At 59.4% G+C, this 20,322-nt stretch overlaps 1 protein-coding gene across 1 annotated transcript; it reads left to right on the top strand.

Annotated features, from left to right (window-relative positions):
* Positions 1 to 157: 157 nt before the first annotated feature.
* Positions 158 to 9,143, top strand: CILP2 (cartilage intermediate layer protein 2). Its single transcript, XM_045863829.2, has 8 exons — positions 158 to 456; positions 1,494 to 1,592; positions 2,542 to 2,814; positions 3,478 to 3,633; positions 4,649 to 4,927; positions 5,629 to 5,737; positions 5,934 to 6,091; positions 6,332 to 9,143. Exons 1-8 carry the CDS (start codon positions 393 to 395, stop codon positions 8,665 to 8,667), a joined length of 3,474 nt encoding a protein of 1,157 aa, XP_045719785.1. The 5' UTR covers positions 158 to 392; the 3' UTR covers positions 8,668 to 9,143.
* Positions 9,144 to 20,322: the final 11,179 nt, after the last annotated feature.

The raw sequence follows: 20,322 nt of genomic DNA, 5'->3' as shown, positions 1-20,322 counted from the left end.
CTGCCTAAAGCGTGAGTGTTTGGGCAGCTTCAGGCTCGAGTCCACGAGAGGCACGTCCCACAGGCAGCTTGGGACCCAAGGTGCAGAATGGAGAGTGGGTTGAGGGAGGGACTTCCAGCTGGCGACGGGGGAGTGGGGGGGAGTGACGCAGGCCAGCCTGAGGGCGGAGGCACAGCCGGACGCACCGAAGGGGGCGACCCGGAGAGGTTGCTAGCGCACCGAAGTCACCCCGGGCCAGGGAGCTTTGCTCCGACGGGGCGTGGCCTGGACGGGGCGTGGCCTGCGGTCACCTCCCGCCCCCACCCTCAACCCCAGCGGCCGCCAGACCCGCGGGAGTCAGATCTGCGCGCGCCGCGGAGCCCGGACCCTCCTTCGGACGCTCGGACCCGGCCATGGAGTCACTGCTGCCACTACTCTGCCTCTTTGTCGCCGCCGCGCACCTGGCGGGGGCTCGAGGTGAGGCGCCCCCCTGACCCCAGCCCAGACCCCTAGGCGCCCTGGCAGCTTGCCTGGCTCGCAGCCGCTCCCAAAGAGAGAACCGAGGGATCCGCTCGCATCCGCAGGCCTGGGTCCCCCTTCGTCAGCCCGGGAGTGGAGTGAGGGGGCGTCGGGGAGATGGGTCCTTGGGACCAACAACGCGGGGAGGAGAGGAAACCTCTCTGTTCTTTTCCCTCCTCAAAGAGAAGTAGGGGCACTTGGAGTATGGATATGAACCTTAGGCTCCTTGGGTTCCCGGGGGGAACACAGGGGGCCTGTCTCAGCCCTGAAGCACCTGGTCCTGGACCAGGATTAAGGGGTCAGAGCCATCCCCTCTCACATAACTCCTCTCCTCCTCCACACACATACCATTCAGAAAAATTTCCATCTCTAGAATCCCCCTCAGTGGAGAGGGCACTGGATCCATTTCTCAGATGAGGAGACTGAGACAGACAGGGAAGGGACTTGTCTGAGGTCACGGTGCAGACTGGCTATCTTAGATAACTCAAGGTCCGAGAAGCCAGGCTAGATTCCAAAGACTTCCCAGTGGCAGATTGGGCCCCAAGTGAAGGGATGGAAGGTACACTGAGGGAGGGACTTCCAGCCAGCAAATGGATGAAGGAGAATGCAGCTCAACCTGAGGGCAGAGGCACAGCCAACTGAGCTCATGGCCACTGAGTACCCTCGGGGAGAACTGAGTCTGGGGAGCAAAGGAGACACACAGACTTCCCCAGCCCGTGGTATCTGGGCCAGGTCAGAGGGAAGGATGGGGTGGCAGGAGATTGGGGGTAGGGGTCACAGGGAGGCTTCCTAGAAGGGGAAGGGGAGGTCCTGCATTCCTTGGGGTCAGCCAGAGCTACGTTCTGGCTTCTCAGAGCCTCAATTTTCTTCCCTGTGAAATGGGGATGATCATGGATCATTACAGCACCTTGCATAGAAGGAGCTCACAGAAGTCCCCATCAGCATGCTCCCTTCCCCCCTCTCCCCCCCCGCCCCGCTCCTCACCCCTTCCACAGTCACCACCCCCCCTGAGGAGCCCACAGCAACTGCCTGGGGCTTTGAAGGTCCATCACTGCGCCCTGGACAGTCCTCGCCAGCCCTGGAGGACTGGGAAGGTGAGTCAACCTGGGTCCAAGTCCTGACTCTGCTGTGGACTCACTGTGCGAGCTCTAGCTGGTGTGGTCATGTGAGGAGGGGATACACGGGGTAGAAGGGTCCAGTACCATCCTGGTCCCTGGACATGGTGGCCCCTGGCATAGGTGTCCCAAGAGGTCTAAATTTTAGGAGCAAAGGGGTGAGAGTTCAGGCTTTTTGTCAAGTAGGAAACCAATGTAGGGTGTATGGGGGGTACTTCCTCCCCCCTACTGGAAGCATCAGTGCAGGGTGCTTCCAATAGATTCCAGACCTCTAGTTCTGGAACCTGGGTCTCTAGTTTCCTAGCTGGGAAAGTCACTCTTGAGTCAGGAAAGGAGCGAGCACCCCCTGGGAGGGGGAGTGTTTGATGGAAGCCGAATCTGACCTCTGGGAGGCCAGACCCTTCCCACCTGTGACTTCTGTGATGGGTTCAGCCAGGCAGTGAGCAAGGGCCCAGCTGGCTCTAACCTGGAATGGCTAGGCGGCGGAAAGCTACAGCTAGGGCTGGTCTCAGCCTGCTGCCCTTGTACCTCCTCACACCTCAGGGGTTCTGAATTCTGAGATGGGGGGCAGCTCAATTCTAAGGTTGGGGACTGGTCAGACAGTGGCAAGATGTCAGCGTGGCAAAATGTCAGCCTGCACAGATGGGCAAGCTCAAGAATTGGGCAGAACTGGGGCTGGTGCTAGGGGAGGCCAACCTCCCGGGATCCCTTTATAGCTCCTTCTGCCCGAGAGAACCCTGGATCCTGGCGGGGTCATGGGCGGGCTGGGTTAGCCCGTGCTCATTGGGGGTGGGGTGACCGTTTTAGACAGCAGGGTAAGGCCCTTACCTCGGAGATGGGGGTGGGCAGGCAGCTTCCCGGGCCCCTGTGTGCACTGATGGGGCCCGACAGGCTGCGGCCCGGGTCCCAGCGCGTGCGGTGCCCGCAGAGGCCAGCGAGTGGACGTCCTGGTTCAACGTGGACCACCCCGGCGGCGATGGCGACTTCGAGAGCCTGGCTGCCATCCGCTTCTATTACGGACCAGCGCGCGTGTGCCCGCGGCCGCTGGCGCTAGAGGCGCGCACCACGGACTGGGCCCTGCCGTCCACTGTAGGCGAGCGTGTGCACTTGAACCCCACGCGAGGTTTCTGGTGCCTCAACCGTGAGCAGCCCCGCGGCCGCCGCTGCTCCAACTACCATGTGCGATTCCGCTGCCCGCTCGGTGAGGGCGGGGCCCAGGGGGCGGGGCCTGTGTGGTGACGGGCGGGTCTGGGGAGAGGGCGGGCTCGAGAGCAGTCATGCTGAGGAGAGAGTGGGGATTGGCCGGGATGGGTCATTGGTGGGTGGAGCCTGAATGGGCGGTAACAGAGGAGGGGGCAGGGCTTTTGGGGTGGGCGTGGTTAGAAGGAGGCGGGGCCCTTCAGCAGAGCCCCAGGAGCCGGCAGGAACAGATGGGGGCGGGGCTTTGGAGGGGAGGAGCTGCCAATGGGGGCCCAGGTAGGGAACGGGAAGGAGCCCCCAGGAACTCATCTCCCTCCTGCTGTCCTCATTTGCTAATCTGTCACAGCTCCGTTCTGTGGGGGCGTGTCTTGACCCCAAATATGTGAGGGACGCAGGGAGAACAGCAGGGCTAACTTCGGGGAGCTTATCTGGGGTTGGGGAAAGTGGGGCGATACCTCAACTGTGCCTTCGACAGGTACACCGGAAGGAGAACCGATGGGGGCAGTGGGCAGGGCCTCTCTCTGGGGGATACCCACCCTCTGATGAACTTAGCGGGGTGGGGGGCATCCTCCAGTCCCACATTGTTACCAGATTTGCAGGGAGGCGCAGTCCCTGGAAAGGTGGGCGGCCGCCTCACCTTCCCCCCTCTCCGCCTTTACCGCAGAGGCCACGTGGGGCGCGTGGGGCCCGTGGGGTCCCTGTTCAGGGAGCTGCGGGCCAGGCCGTCGCTTGCGCCGCCGCCGCTGCCCAAGCCCGGCTGGGGATGCGTGTCCGGGGCGTCCCCTGGAGGCTCAGAAGTGTGTACGCCCTACATGTCCAGGTAGGAGGGATGGGGCCTGGAGGAAAGTGTTGGGTTAGAGGCGGAGCCTGGATGTGGAGCTAGGCGGCTTGTAGCGAAGGCTACCTAGAGGGAAGAGGCAGGTTGGGATGGAGCCTGATGGGGCGGGGCTTGAAGGGAAGAGGCGGGTCCTGGAGGGCCAAAACTTGGTCTGGCCCTTCTTTCCCTTCTGGGCCCCTGAGGAGCATTGGTGAATGTATACATCTGGATGGGTGGACGCCTTGAGGATCGCGTCCAGGCGTGTGCAGATCCAAGTGGGCATTACCTTGGGTACACCGCCGAGTGTGTGTATGTCCTGCTGGACGTGGACACACACACAAGCAGGCTCATACACTCGGGATGCACACGCATGGCATTCGCAGCCCCCGCCTGTCCCTCACGCCCACGCGGACACACGCTCACACCCTGGCAGACACCATGCCCAAGCCCTCCCAGGGCCAGACACCAGTCCAGCCAGGAGGCGACTGGAAATTCCGATTAGCCTGGGCTCCACAAACATGGTCTGGAGACTGCGCCCGCAGAGCCCATGGCAGGGTGGGGGAGCACGGTGGCCAATGGGGTAGTGGGGTCCCCACCCTACCCCGCCTGGCTCTGCCCTCCTGACGCCTCTGCCCTGAAGTTTCCAGCGGAATTTTCCATTTTATGGAGAAACCGCAGGATTGGGAGGGGAGGGAGATGTTCTGAGTCCAAGACCCAACCCCTAATGGGGCCCCCAGCCCCTGCTGGACATTTTCTTTCATGCTGGAAGGAGCCTCTCTGTCCTTTGAGAGTCACCTCTCCTGTCCCCTCCTTCAGGGCATTTTCCCCCATCCCTCTGCCCCAGTTCTGACTACTCAACCCCATATCCCCACTCATACTAGGGGCTGTTCCAAGCAGCATCATGCTGAGGCCTCTGAGGGTCACAAAGGGGGGTGTCTAGGCATCTTTGCTGTGGAAGGCCCTCCCCAGGAGGGAGTGAAGAGGCTCCCCTGTCCCTCTGCCTCCCTGTGTCCCCCAGGCTGCAGCTCCAAGACCTGCAGGTGCCCTGACCACATCCTTCTGGGCTCGGTGGTCACCCCATCTGGGCGTCCACTGCCAGGAGCCAGGGTCTCCCTGAGAGACTGGTCTGGCACTGTGGCCATCACTGATGCCCATGGAACCTTCCGGATGCCTGGAATCTGTGCCAGTAGCCGGGCCAACGTCAGTGCCCAAATGGATGGCTTCTCTGCAGGCCTGGGCCAGGCCCAGGCCAATGGCTCCATGTCTGCTGTGGTCACTGTTGTCCTTAATAAGTTGGGTAAGTGCCCCATGGCAAGGAGGATGAGGGGGCTGAGAAACTAAGAAGGAAATTCTGGATGACACCAAGTACTTTGGAGGATGTGATGCAGCATGAGGTCACTGGGGAAGAAATAAGATGTGACATGTACATTGGAGGAGGCATAACACTAAATATGGTGTCATGGGGGGAATGAATAAAATGTGAGACATTGAAGAAGGTGCGAGGTGAGACAGGGACTTGCAGAGGGAAGCATTAAGATGGGGCACCATCTTGGGGCGCTTGGGTGGCTCAGTCAGTTAAGTGACTCTTGATTTTGGCTTGGGTCATGATCTCAGGGTCATGAGATCAAGCCCCGATATGGGCTCCATGGGGAGCATGGAGCCTGCTTGAGATTCTCTCTCTCCTTTTTCTTCCCCTCCCTGCTAACACACTCTTTTTCTCTTAAAAAAAAAAAAATGGGGCACTATCTTGGGGCACCTGGCTGGAGCAGTCAGTAGAGCATGTGATTCTTGATCGTGAAGCCTACTTAAAAAAAAAAAAAAGATGGGGCACAATTTTGAGAAGCCATGGGATAAAATTGAATGGGGAGGTCATCAGAAGAGGCAAAGGTGAAACAGGGCATCCCTGGAAGAGAAAGGATGGGGCCCTGCCACTGAGAAGGTTTGTTGGGAGAAGCTGGGTTGGGGCAGGGCCCTGACCTTTGCCACCTTTGCCCCCAGAGAAGCCCTACCTGGTGAAGAACCCTGAGTCCCGAGTGCGAGAGGCTGGACAGAATGTAACCTTCTGCTGCAAAGCTTCAGGCACCCCCATGCCCAAGAAATACTCCTGGTGAGTGCCCTGCCCCATGCCCCAGGGTCTTGCACACAGCGTTGTGGTTTGACTGGATTTCCCATGATAATGTGGTGCCTCAGAGACTGGGACGAAGCTGCTCTGCAACCTTCCTGGGCTGCGTGTGGGGCCGGGGGCACATGTAGCCCCTTCCCTATGCCAAGGGCCTCCACGGTGTTGTCCACCTGCCACCCAGGTTCCACAACGGGACCCTGCTGGACAGGCAAGAACACAGGTACGGGGCCCATCTGGAGCTGCGGGGGCTGCGGCCAGACCAGGCAGGCACCTACCACTGCAAAGCATGGAATGACGCGGGCACTGTGCGCTCGGGCACCGCCCGCCTCACTGTGCTTGGTGAGCACCCTCAGCCCCCAACCTTGAGCATGCTCTGAAACTGAACTGAGACCTAACACCAGCCAAAACTCAACCCCAAATGGAGCCCCAACTTTAGACTGCTCTCCTTCCTTGCTGAGTCTGATCCCAGGCCCCCAATGAGCCCCTGGGTTGAGCCCCTGACCCCATTCAGGCCCCCAAACTTGGACTCAAATGGAGCCCTCCCTCTTCCTCTGATCTGATTGATTTCTTGCTCTGCAGCCCCAGGCCAGCCAGCCTGCAATCCCCAGCCCCTAGAGCACCTGATCAAGCTCCCAGATGACTGTGGTCAGCCTGGCAGTGGCCCCACCTACTTGGATGTGGGCCTCTGCCCCACCACCCTCTGCCCCAGCCCCACAGGCTCCAGCTCCCGGTGCGGGTATGCGGGCTCCCGATGCTGCTCTGTTCGCCGCCTGCAGAGCAGGGAGATCCACTGCTCCAACTACGTCCTCCCGGTCAAGGTGGTGGCTGAGTGCGGCTGCCAGAAATGTCTGCCCCCTCGGGGACTGGTGCGGGGACGTGTGCTGGCTTCTGACTCAGGGGAACCCCTGAGCTTCGCCCAGATCCTGCTAGGCCAGGAGCCCATTGGATTCACCTCCTACCAGGGTGACTTCACCATCGAGGTGCCACCCTCCACGCAGCGGCTGGTGGTAACTTTCGTGGACCCCAGTGGGGAGTTCATGGACACTGTCAGAGTCCTGCCTTTTGACTCTCGAGGGGGCGGCGTGTACCACGACGTCAAGGCCATGCGGAAGAAAGCCCCGGTCATCTTAGATGCCAGCGAGAGCAACACGATCCCTCTTGGGGAGCTGGAAGACGAGGCCCCATTGGGCGAGCTGGTCCTTCCCGCGGGAGCCTTCCGCAGAGCCGATGGCGAGCCCTACACGGGGGCTGTGGAGGCCCGGGTGACATTCGTGGACCCCCGAGACCTCACGTCGGCGGTCGCCGCCCCCAGTGACCTGCGCTTTGTGGACAGTGACGGCGAGCTGGCCCCGCTGCGCACCTACGGCATGTTCTCGGTGGACCTCCGTGCGGCCGGCTCCGCGGAGCAGCTGCACGCGGGGCCCGTGGCGGTGCGCGTGAACGCCGGCCAGATCCGCATGGCGGGCCACGTGGAGGCCCTCAAGCTCTGGTCGCTGAACCCCGACACAGGCTTGTGGGAGGAGGAGAGCGGCTTCCGGCGAGAGGGGTCGGCGGCCGCTCGGGTCCGCCGGGAGGAGCGGGTCTTCCTGGTGGGCAACGTGGAGATCCGCGAGCGGCGTCTGTTCAACCTGGACGTCCCCGAGCGCCGCCGCTGCTTCGTGAAGGTGCGCGCCTACGCCAACGACAAGTTCACCCCCAACGAGCAGGTGGAGGGTGTGGTGGTCACGCTGGTCAACCTGGAGCCGGCCCCCGGCTTCTCGGCCAACCCGCGTGCCTGGGGCCGCTTCGACAGCGCGGTCACCGGCCCCAACGGCGCCTGCCTCCCCGCCTTCTGCGACGCGGACCGGCCCGACGCCTACACGGCCCTGGTCACGGCCACCCTGGGCGGGGAGGAGCTGGAGCCCGCCCCCTCCCGGCCGCGCCCGCTCGCGGCCACCGTGGGCGTGGCCCAGCCGCTCCTGGACAAGCTGGGTTACCGGCGCACCGACCACGACGACCCCGCGCTCAAGCGCAACGGCTTCCGCGTCAACCTGGCGAAACCCAGGCCGGGCGAGCCCGCCGAGGCCAACGGCCCCGTGTACCCGTGGCGCAGCCTGCGGGAATGCCAGGAGGCCCCGGTGACCGCCAGCCACTTCCGCTTCGCGCGCGTGGAGGCCGACAAATACGAGTACAACGTGGTCCCGTTCCGCGAGGGCGCGCCGGCCTCCTGGACTGGAGACCTCCTGGCCTGGTGGCCCAACCCCCAGGAGTTCCGGGCCTGCTTCCTCAAAGTGAAGATCCAGGGCCCCCAGGAGTACATGGTCCGCGCGCACAACGCGGGGGGCAGCCACCCGCGCACCCAGGGCCAGCTCTACGGGCTCCGGGATGCCCGCAGCGTCCGGGACCCCGAGCGCCCCGGCACGTCCGCCGCCTGCGTGGAGTTCAAGTGCAGCGGGATGCTCTTCGACCAGCGTCAGGTGGACAGGACGCTGGTGACCATCATGCCCCAGGGCAGCTGCCGCCGTGTGGCGGTCAACGGGCTCCTGCAGGATTACTTGGCCCGGCACCCACCAACCGCCCCGGCTAACGACCCCGCCGCCTTCAGCATGCTGGCCCCACTGGACCCTCTGGGTCACAACTACGGTGTCTACACGGTCACTGACCAGAGCCCGAGGCTGGCCAAGGAGATCGCCATCGGCCGCTGCTTTGATGGTTCCTCTGACGGCTTCTCTCGGGAGATGAAGGCTGATGCTGGCACCGCGGTCACCTTCCAGTGTCGGGAGCCTCCGGCCGGCCGGCCTAGCCTCTTCCAGAGGCTGCTGGAGTCCCCGGCAACGGCGCTTGGTGACATCCGCAGGGAGATGGGCGCGGCGGCCCGGGCACAGGCTCAAGCCACAGGGCCCCTCCGTACCCGCCGGGGCAGGGCCCAGCAGTGACCTGGGCTCGCCACCTCCCTCCTCTGCCTTGCCCCGGACTCCTCTGTACCTGGGAAGTCTCTGCCCCCTTCCCCAGATGCTCCCTTCCCTAGGTTTCTGCCCACCCCCCTCCCCTGCCCAGAATTCAGAGTCAAGACCCAGGAGTGTCTGGTGTGGAAAGGCCAGGCAGGGGACTGTTGTTGTGCGACACAGAATGGCGTTCTTCCTGAAGACAGGAGCCAGCATCCTGGGAGACCATCAGGCATCCAACTAGCGCCTGGGGAGATTCGATCCCAGCTCGCATGCTGGCTCTGATTTTATGTGCTTTTTTTTACCCTGATTTCAGATATTCTGCCCCTTGAGAATCCCTCCCGACCTTTGCCTGAAGCGCCCTGTGCGTGTCGCTGAGCTGGGTGCTTTGTTGGGTCCTCTGCCCCACGCTTTGCTCTAGGGGTTATTTATTGAAACGAAGCCCACGGGGCTGGTCAAGGGGGTAAGAGGGGGGTAGTCCTGGCCCAGTGAATGTTGGGCAGGGGCTTCTTGGTTCCCGGGGCTGAGGGGCACAATTCTCACAGGTTTGGTGCTTGGAGTTGCCCTCCCCGCCAGGGGGGTTGGTGCAGGGAATTAATTAAAGATGCTTCATTTCCAACTCATGGTGTCAGTCTTGGGGAGGGAAGATGGAGGCTGGGGCTGCTAGACCCAGACCTTGGCAGGTGGACACCCGGACATGGGTGTGCGAGCCGCTCAGAGGTCTCGGCCAGGTCCCAGATGGGCCTCAGGCCGGCCTGTGGGTCCTGGCTGAGGCGTGCAGAAGTGTGTCTGTGACACATGTGTGAAGGGCCACCTCATGGGCTGCCCGAGCCTGTGCGGCCCCGACCGCTGAACACAGTAGCTGCCGCCGCCCTGGCCTCATCTGAGCCTGGCTGTGGCCGGCGGCTCCCATCTGGCCCCGGCCGAGGGCTGCGGCGGGCGGGGAGGGGGCCCTGGCAGGGGGCGCAGGCCCCAGGCGGCAGGAGCGGAGGCTGCTCTGGACTTCCTCAGCCAGGGCCACGCTGCCCCGCCCTCGGCCCCACCCGGCTGAGGCCTGGCCACGCCTCGGCCACATGGTGACCAGGCTGCCCAAGGCCACGGCCCTGGGCCCTCTCCCTCAGCAGGACTCAGGCTGGAGGCGGCAGAACGTCAATTGCCGGCGCTCTGTGGGCAAGTCCTCCGGGCACCCCGTGGCGCAGGCCCTGTTCTGACCACACCCCCACTTTCCAGACAGAGAAACTGAGCCCCCAGAAGGAGAGGCGAAGGGTGTGAATCCTGGCAGGGAGCAGGGCTGCCTGGATGGCCCAGCAGCCCCCCTCCAGCACATGCATGAGACTCCCTTGGCCCCAGGAAAGCGTCGAAGCAGCATTGCTGGGGACCTGGGATGCTAGCCATTGTGCCTCGTTCATCGCCCCAGGGATGGGGTGACAGCAGGGAGTGGGGGTGCAGGGCTGTTCCCTTAACCCAGGGCATACCCACTACCCACTTCCGCTTCCAGCACCTGCTTGCCGGCTCCCCCACTTGCTGCCCCCACCCCTCCCATCCACCCCCAACCCCCATCTACCTGTCCAGCATTTGGAGGTGTCAGCTCTGTGCCAACATCCAGGGCCTGGAGAGGGCCTGGCCTTGGTAGGGAGGTGGGCTCCCACGCAGACCCCAACACACCTGTGGGAGCAAGCACTCGGCCCACGCAGTCCGCTGGCTCTTGTCCATCTAGAGAACCCTCAGTCTGACAATTACCAACCTCTCCAGCCCTCGTGCCTTTGCTCAGGCCGTTCCCTTCGTGGCAACAACCTTCCCCTGCCCAGGGGGTGGCCTTGGGGGCCTAGAGGGTGGAGGAGAATCTGACAAACTCAAGGGCCTCAGCCCCAGTCTCTGACGGTGAGCCTCAGGACTCTGCTGGAGTCGAGGTTTGGAAGGCCCTGGTTGCCGGCACCCCAGCCTCTCCCTGGATAGGCTAAAATGGACCGGAGTGAGACAAGCCTTGGGGCCCCTTGGGAGCCAGGGGGCATGTGCCCTGCCTTCCCAGAACTTAACTGTGTCTACACCCCTAGCTGACAGGGAGGGCCCGGCTCAGAGGGGCAGGTCCTTGCCCAAGGTAACCTGGGCTCCAAGCTTACCTGCCCCAAGGCCCTGCTTCAGGCTGCCCGGTGGGGTCCCCAGGGACCAGCAAGAGCCAGGGGGCCTCCCCCTGCAGCCGGCGGGTAAAGCTGGCTTCCAGGCTGAGAGTGATGAGGTGTCAGGCTCCATGGCCAAATACCTTTCATTGAGAGAGTGCTGGGGCTGGGGCTGCTGCCAGGCCTGGGGCAGCCGGGTCTGGGGCGCGCAGCTGGCCTCCCTATCCCGGGGCGGGGCAGGGCTGGATGGGCGTCATCTCAAAGCCCCCTCCCCAGACGCCGTGGCTGGGCCAGGAGGACGAGGGGCTCCCGGAGGGAAGTGGATCGGGGAAGGCATTCCAGGTGGAGGGCAGAGCCAAAGCGAATGCCTGGCACATGGCAGGGACGGCAGCCTCAGCTCCTCCCATCCCGGCTGACACTTTTTAAGAGGGCAGCACTTAACTCCAATTTCCAGATGAGGAAACTGAGTCTCCAAGACAAAGAAGCCATCAGCCTGAGCTGACAGCCCTGTGTCCCTTGCTGCTGCCTTGTGACCCGGCTCGAGCAGAGCCAGGAGTCCAGCCCCCTCCCTCCGGCAACGCTGGCCATCCGCCACCTGGGAAATCCATTGCTCTCCCCCCAAACAGGGGCTGCCAGACCACACCCCCTCAGCCTGGGGAGAGTGGGGGGCACGAGGCCCCCCCCAGAGACCCTGGCTCCGCCACCCCTGGGGTCAGCTCAGGGCACAAGGAGGCCCTCGAGCCCGCCCACAGCATTTTAGACTTTTATAATTTTAGAACCAGGGGTTCTTAAAATTCCTAACACCATGAGTGGGAGAAAAATCTTGGAACAATGCTTAAAACAAGAGAGTCTTAAAACCTCAGAATCCAAGAGGAGGAAGAGAGTCATGAGCACACATTAAGCACTGACTGGATGCAAGCCCTCCCTGCTGCCCCAAGTCCTGACTCACTTCACAGGTATTTAATGTGCATTTATTATCTTGGGGTTCAAAATAGGCTTGTACGGAGGGTAATTTTCACACACCCAACCCCCATTTCACAGCCCACGTTCACAAAGGAAACAGGGACGCTATACGCTGGGGGGAAGGGCAATGTTTCCCAGAGAAGGGGCCATAGGTGCTGGGTCTTGAAGGATGTGTAGGAGTTTGCCCACAGGCAAGGCAGGAAGGGTGTTCCGGGCAGCTAGAATTGTGTCTGTGAAGGCAGGAGGAGGGAATCCTCAGGCGGACATGGAGGGCAGAAGCCGAAGGAAAGCATGCAGGGAGATGAACAGAACCTTGAATGCTGAGTGAGAAGCCTGAGCTATCTCTAGCAGGTGATGGGGAGCCACCGAAGGTGCTGGAGCCGAGAAAGATTACACAATTTCTCATAACAAAGACTCCTCTGGAGCTGTGCAGGACTCAGCTTGTTGGAAAGTGTTTCTTTTATGGAATTGTGGTCTGTCTCTTCCCACGTGGCAGCCCTTGTGGGGTCCAAACCCTGCAGGCCGGCGCCCCCTCCCCTCCGGCTGCCTCCTGTCCTGGCTGAACATTGCTGGCTCCTCCATCGAGTCCTCGTGGACCTGGCGCGGCCACCCACCACTTCCCCGGCCCCGTCTGTCTCTCTCATCAACCCTCGGAGTTGGGTATGTCCCAGTCTCAGACCCCAAAGACTGGAGCCAGCCTGGTGGGGAGACCTGGCTTTAGTCGGCTGGGGGGGAACGGTGGAAACAGGCAGGGTGCCAGCCGAGACAGAGCTGGCCAGGTGAATCTGCCGGCCTGCTGCCTGACCCCTCCCAGGGCCTGGGGTGGGTGGTCTAGGCAGGCCAGAGGGAGGGCTCCCAGGCAGAAGGGGGGGCAACAGACACCAACATTTTGGCACAGAGGCAAGGGAACAACAGAAGCTGCCCTACCCAGGGTCACAGCCACCGAGCAGCACCGTGCAGCCGGCCTCCTGCATCGTCCGTTCCCAGGTCACACTGTCCTCATCACACCCTGTCCCTGTCCTCTCCAGACACACCCTCCCTCGTCACCAGGGACACCTTCTTGTCACCCGTTTGGGTGACGCTGTCACTCTTGATTACAGCCCTACATGCAGTCACCAACCCCGCAAAGCGCATGTGGCCAGGCTTGCCCGATGTGCTGGATACCCCAGCAGGGCAGAGCGCTGTCCCACCCCCAACAGCTGCCCTGGGGGGTGGGGGGAGGCAGGGAGCACCCCCCTGACATGCAGGCCCACGCCCCAGGGTCATGTGACAGAGCGCGCAGCCAGGTGCACCCATGCACCCTGTAGCACCAACACCCCCACTGTCACTCCGCATCCGCCTGCACCTAGGGGTGCTCTGACCCCCAGACAGCTGGACTGGCTGAGTAAGGGCCAACGGTAAGCCCTCACTGACTCCCACAGTGCAGTCCCCCCAAGCACACTGGGCCACAGCCGGGCACATACGGCACCTCCTGCTCTTTCTCAGCCCTGGGGAGGGCGCGGGCGGGGGGCTGGGGGCTGGGGGGCCTCAAGGTCCCAGCCGCTTTTCCTGGGAAGTCCTGAATCTCTTCCTGCTGACTCAGCCCCGGGGGCCGGCGGCCGGGGGCTGCCAAACCTCAGGTATGTCCTCGAAGGCTGCCCGGTGAGGCCTCCATCAAGGCGTGGGAGGGGGGCTCCCACTCAGACTCAGCCCTTCCCCGGGGCCCCAGCCTCCCCTCTTGCCCCAGATGAAGCTCGAACTTTTTTTTTTTAATTTTTATTTTATTTATTTGACAGAGAGAGACACAGCGAGAGAGGGAACACAAGCAGGGGGAGTGGGAGAGGGAGAAGCAGGCTCCCCGCTGAGCAGGGAGCCCGATGCCGGGCTCGATCCCAGGACCCTGGGATCACGACCTGAGCGGAAGGCAGACGCTTAATGACTGAGCCACCCAGGTGCCCCTCGAACTTTAATGGTGGGGCTCAAGGCCTAGGTGCCAGCCGTGGGGGCCGAGGCTGGCTGCTTGTACCTCCAGTTCTTTCCGTTTGAATGTCAGTGAAGCAGTGAGCTTCCAGCCAAGCCAGGCTCCCTCATAAAGAGGCCCTGCTCAGCCCACTCTCCCTGCCGTGTAAGGACACTGATGTCCCAGGTGGTCTGAGGGCAGTTGGCCTGGCTGCTGATCCTGGGGCCCAGCACAGGGACACACACACACACACACACACAGAGCTGTGCACACGTGATGCTATGTGTAGACCTGTGGATACAAGGGTTCATCATGCATAGACTCAGCCCCCAGACTGGCCCTCAAAGAGCCCCATTCTAAAGAGCGAGGCTAAGCCAGGTACAGATATCCCAGCCTGTGGGGTCAGGTGTGGGCCAGCAGGAGGGCCAGGGGCTGGGAAAACCAAGAGGAGGGCCCAGGGAAGGTTTTCTGGGGGAGAGAGCAGTTGATACGGGTTTTGACGGGTGAATAGGAGTTCGCCAAACCAAAATCAGATGTCCAATGGTCTTGAATGCTGGTTTTAGAGTTTACTTTTTTTTGTCCATGAGGATTTTAAGCAGGGGAATGACACAGTCAGACAAACCCCAGTTCACCACCTCTTCTTGAAGATCCAGCCCATAACCTCAGGGAGCTCTTTAGTCAGATGGGGGAGGCAGAGCCAAATCCAACCAGGAGGGATAGAAGAGACCTCAGGTTTGTGAAGCACCTGCTCTTGGCTTGAATCCCGTTAACAACCCTTAAACGTTTCCATTATTAGCCCCATTTTAAAGCTCAGGAAACCAAGGCTGAGAGAGAGAAGTACTTCCCCCAGGGTCCTACAGGGAGGCAAGGCAGACATACACAACCCCGGCCTCCTACCCGAAACCAGCTGCTGACCTGGTCCCAAGCTAACCCTAAAGTTTGAAGGACAGAACAGTGAGGCTCAAATGAGCCAGTTTGCCAGGGGTCATGTGTTTGCACAAAAGCTCCCCCTGGGTTTCTTTAGTAAGATTGTCCCTATACCTTGTCATTTGGTTGCTGAGAGGCTTTAATGGGGCGCTTTCAGGCAGAGCACGTCCAACTAGAGGCCCAAAGGTGCTTCTCCTCCCTGCTGGGAGGCCTGGGCCCCTGGCCTTGGCCCCCACCTGCCGTCTGGCCCGGCTGAACACAAACACTTGGAAATGGCCGACCCAACGGAATCTAGGTTGTGGTCAGGCTGTGCCTGAAGAAGCCACTGGAAAAACACGCATTCCATGGGGCCAGGCCCAGCTTACGTTTCACCAAGCAGGAGTGGCCTGCCTGGCGCCCAGAGCCGAGGAATGTTCATTTTCTAGCTCTTTGGAACCTGTTGTCTGAGCAATCCAGCTGCTGGGTGGTGTCACCCTCCATCTCATGTCATCAGGCTGTGACCTGCCTCCGAGGGGGGTCCTTGAAGAATCAGGCCTCTTGGGTTGGCCTCCTTGTCCAGCGGCTATTGGAGACCCCTTGTCTGCTTGCATGACCCTGACGATGGGGAGTTCACCCCTTTACAGCTATTATGCCCTACAGCCAAGAGCCTATAAATGGGCAGATTTCTCAAGGAAAGAAGGGAGGTCGGGCAGCACCCTGCATCTGCACCCCTCTGTGGGTCCAAACCCTTCTGGGCCTCTGGAGGACCCCCAGGCCCTTTGGGTTCAGTGTGTCCCAAGGGGACCCAGATGTCTCTCCCCAAAATGTGCTCCTTACCCTGTGCCCTGTTTCAGGGCTATCTGCTTGTGCACCTGTCCTGAGCCACACAGGCTGGGCAGAAGGCCCTACACATCCATTGAGCACCTACTGGATGCTAAAGCACTTTACTTACATCTCTTCACTGACTCCTCCCAGTGAGGTTGTTCCTGTTATTGCCCCACTTTACAGATGGGGAAGTTAAGGCTCAGACAGTTAACTTGGTGTCCTGGGGTCACACGGGCAGATACTGGAAGTGGAAGCCTGTTTTTTACTGGCGCCAAGATAGGGGCCTGCGCATCCTCATCTTTTGGGCTGAGGCCTCCCCTGGAGGCCAAAGGGGGAACTGGTGGGCCCGAGTGTCTCCAGCTTTCCAGAGGCTCCAGTCACTCAGCGGCTCACACACCCTCCATGACTCCTATGGTCCCTCTCAATGGGGTGGGGGGTTCTGGGTGACCCCTTGCTGAGTTAACATAGAGACCCCTGAACATAAAACCTGGCCACTTGGGTCAAACCTAGGCCCTGTCCCCAGTCAACCTCACAGACTCAGTTTCCCTCAGTTGAAGAGCTGCTGGCCCAACAACTGAAGGCGTCTGCTTCTTCAGGTCTTAGTGAACACAAGTTGGCATGCAGTAGGTGCTCACTAACTGCAATTATCACCCTCAGTAACGTGCAGGAGAGGGGCAGGGATTTGAGCTGGGGTGTCCCAGGCAGCCCCAGCTCCCCTTCCTCAGCTACTGCCGCCCCCCAGAGCTTTGCAATGATGTTGAGTGGGGGAAGTTAAAGCTCCCCAAAGGACCTAAATCAGGGCCTCGATTTCCCCACCAGTGTCTGAGGGCCTCCAGACTTCCTCCGGGGCTCTGGTGTGAGGGTCTTGAAACACCTCCTGGAGTCTTAGGGGAACAAAACTCTTTACTAGGGCTTGGGAATGGGCCCTCATCAGGGCCCATCAGGACTTTGCATCTTGAAACTGCGTGTGGGGACCTTCAAACTGCCACCACCCACCTAACTTGGGCCTGGACATACCTCTGCACCCTGGACGTGGGAGCCCTCTAAATCTTCCCATGGACTGGCCTAGGGAATCTGGAAATTTCAACTAGGGCTTGGGCATAGGGAGCCTCCAAATGCCCATGTGGGGGGCCTCCAACCCCCTATTTCAAGGATCACAGCTTTAGTGGCCCCGGGGGGTTGTGGCCGTTCTTAGAGGTGGGAGACTGGGGTGCAGGGAGGGTTGGAGGGAAACCTGAAAGAGGTTTGGATCGGGGCTCCTCTGACCCCAGGGCCTGGGAGAGGTTCCGGGGCCCAGGGGCGGCAGCCATCAGAACCCGTCTCTGGCCCTCCCCTCTGTCCCAGATGACCCTTAAGGCTTCCCTAGAGATGGAGAATGCCTGGGGCCAGGAGCAGAGGGGAGGAGCTTCAGGGCGAGAAGGGGCGGGGTCAGGATCAGGGGGCGGGCCCAACACCCCAGATAGAAGATGAACCCGGGGCTGCGGAGGGGAGGGGCCACCAGAGGAGAGGGGTCAGGTGAGGGGAGGGGCCACAGTCAGGGTCGGAAATGGGGGGAAAGAGGTCTCTGAGAGGGGTGGGTCAGTGAGGGGCGGGGTCTAGGTGGACAGAGACCAAGTGCCTGCCGGGTCCCCTAACTCTGCCCTGGTCCGGGAGAGATCAAGAAGTTAAACCAGAAGCTGCGGGAAACCTCGACCCAGAGGTCACACACAGAGCCCAGCTCTCCTCCCAGGACTTCCCCATCGACCAGGCAGCCATAAGGTTGAGGCCGGAGAGGGGCAGCCTTGTCTCTAGAGACACACAGTCCACTCTCCTCCCCGTGATTTCAGGGCAACTGGGGAACCCCCGCAACTGCTGGAATTGCCCCATCTCTACCCCAGAAGAGAATGAGGTGCAAGGCAGGACAACTCCCCCACCATCTCAGCCGCCCCTCGCTAGGCTGAAGTCCCAGGATGCTGGCTCCCCTGGGGAGGAGTCAGTAGGGAGTCAGGGACTCGGAGAGGTTAGGGCCTGGGAAGAAGGGCTGGGAGGGAGTGGGCTGGGAGCAGAAGAGTCTCCGGGAGCTGTAGAGCAGTTAGCCAGGCGCTCAGCGCAAAGAAGAGAGGGCGCTCAGGCAGGCGCTCGGTGCAAAGGCCCTGCGGTGGGAAGGCGTTACGGAAGGGGTAGTGAGGAGGTTGGCGAAGGGAGAGATAACGCCAAAAACGGACCTTGTTGGGCCCTGGGGCGGGGGGGGTGGTGGGGGGGTGGGGGGAGATAGACGGGGAATTGGATTCTGAGAGGGAAGGGAAAGCCGGCTAGGTAAGTAAATAGGCCTGGATCCTATTCACGTTGTAAGGTCGCCCTCTGGCGGCCGCATGGAGAACGGGCAGAGAGATGGGAGGAGTCCACCCTCAGGTTTATTCGGCACTCACAGCCAGGCCGGTCTTGGTCAGACGAGCGGCCTCCTGTGTTCCTGTCTCAGTGTCCCCTTCGGTGAAATGGGGACAAGATAGCCCAGACCTTCTGAGAGCGCCCCCTACGTGGACATCGTCCTCAGCGCTTTGCGCCGATGTGCTCACAGGATTCCTCCTGAGCCGTACTTTCTTTTTTTTTTTTTTCTTTTTTTTTCTTTTTTTTATTCTTATGTTAATCCCCATACATTACAACATTAGTTTTAGATGAAGTGTTCCATGATTCATTGTTTGTGCATAACACCCAGTGCTCCATGCAGAATGTGCCCTCCTCAATACCCACCACCAGGCTAACCCATCCTCCCACCCCCCTCCCCTCTAGAACCCTGTTTGTTTTTCAGAGTCCATCGTCTCTCATGGTTCGTCTACCCCTCCTATTTCCCCCGCTTCATTCTTCCCCTCCCGCTACCTTCTTCTTCTTCTTTTTTTTTTCCTTAACATATATTGCATTATTTGTTTCAGAGGTACAGATCTGAGATTCAACAGTCTTGCACAATTCACAGCGCTTACCAGAGCACATACCCTCCCCAGTGTCTATCACCCAGTCCCCCCATCCCTCCCACCCCAACCCCCACTCCAACAACACTCAGTTTGTTTCCTGCGATTAAGAATTCCTCATATCAGTGAGATCATATGATACATGTCTTTCTCTGTTTGACTTATTTCACTCAACATAATACCCTCCAGTTCCATCCATGTCGTTGCAAATGGCAAGATCTCATTCCTTTTGATGGCTGCATAATATTCCATTGTGTATATATACCACATCTTCTTTATCCATTCATCTGTCGATGGACATCTTGTGAGCCGTACTTTCTATTCCCGCTTCACAGGGACGCATTGCGAGAAGAGACAAGTTGAGTAACAATAACAGTAATAGTGATGAATGAGATCCCGTTCCTTGCCCTGAGCCCGGCCCTTTACGTGGATCAGCGCTTGGACAGCACAACCACAAGGTGAGGGGTGTCTTATGTCCTTGGGAGAGGCGGGTCTCGGGGGCCCCCAGCTCTGTGTTCTCTGCAGTGTCTGCGGGCCACGGCGATCCCTGGTGGTCGGTGGCGGGATACAGCGGCTGGACCTCTGACACCCCCACCCTCATCTCCTCCCGGTGCTGTGTCCTCCACTTCCCTCTCCTGATGGGTCCCCTCTCAGGTGAAACCTCTGATCATGCATGCACCGCCAAGCCCCCAGGTTGGTGGGATGATAATGAGCAGGACTGACTGAGAAGAGTGGTCAGAGTTTCAAGGGCTCCAACTCCTGTCCCTACACCAGCCTCTTTGGAATTTTTTATTTATTTTTATTTTTTAAATTAAATTTAATTTTTAAAAATTAACATATAATGTATTGTTTGTTTCAGGGGTACAGGTCTGTGGCTCATCAGTCTTAAACAATACACAGCGCTCACCATACATAGCACATACCCTCCCCAATGTCCATCACCCAGTCACCCCATCCCTCCCACCCCCTCCACTCCAGCAACCCTCAGTTTGTTTCCTGAGATTGTCTCTTATGGTTTGTCTCCTTCTCTGATTTTGTCTTGTTTCATTTTTTCCTCTCTTCCCCTATGATCCTCTGCCTTGTTTCTCAAATTCCATATATCGATGAGATCATATGGTACATGTCTTTCTCTGATTGACTTATTTCGCTTAGCATAATACCCTCTAGTTCCATCCACGTCGTTGCAAATGGCAAGATTTCACTTTTTATGGCTGCATAATATTCCAGTGTGTGTGTGTGTGTGTGTGTGTATGTGTATCTCACATCTTCTTTATCCATTCATCTGTCGATGGATATCTAGGCTCTTTCCATAGTCTGGCTATTATGGACATTGCTGCTATAAACATCGGGGTGTACGTGCCCCTTCGGATCACTACATTTGTATCTCTGGGGTAAATACCCAGTAGTGCAATTAGGTCATATGGTAGCTCTATTTTCAACTTTTTGAGGAACCTCCATACTGTTTTCCAGAGTGGTTGCACCAGCTTGCATTCCCATGGAATTTTTTAAATGCAAACTACCCAAGGGTATAAGGAGAAACAAGAGACTGCCTTCCATGCCAAGCCCCAGGCCCCTGGTTCCTTCCCTAGAGGCCACAGCTGTGACTTGTGTCTCCTTCCAGAGATATTTGGATAAAAGTCTCCCCCCCCCATTTCAAAAATGTACATAAACTCTCACTCTCAGTACTCTTTACACTAATGCACCATGGAGGAAAAGTCACTTCTGCCTTTTTAACAGTTTTATAGTATTCCACTGCATGGCTGGGGAACCATTGATTTAAACAGTCTTCAATTGACAATTGTTTTCAGTATTTTGCAGTTACAAAAAATGTGGCGAGAAATGCATTCATTTTGCGTTTCTCATACACATATATTTGTATACTTGTAGACATGTATCTATAGAAAATTCTTAGAAGAGAAATTGAGGAGAAAGGTGTGTGCATTTTTAATAT

Source organism: Mirounga angustirostris, unplaced genomic scaffold (assembly GCF_029215605.1).
Source record: "Mirounga angustirostris isolate CCGP_5_RB_7025 unplaced genomic scaffold, mMirAng1.0.hap1 SCAF_1, whole genome shotgun sequence".
NCBI classification, from domain to species: Eukaryota; Metazoa; Chordata; class Mammalia; order Carnivora; family Phocidae; genus Mirounga; species Mirounga angustirostris.
The sequence above is the reverse complement of the archived record's forward strand: the minus strand, read 5'-3'. Positions and strand labels throughout refer to the sequence as shown.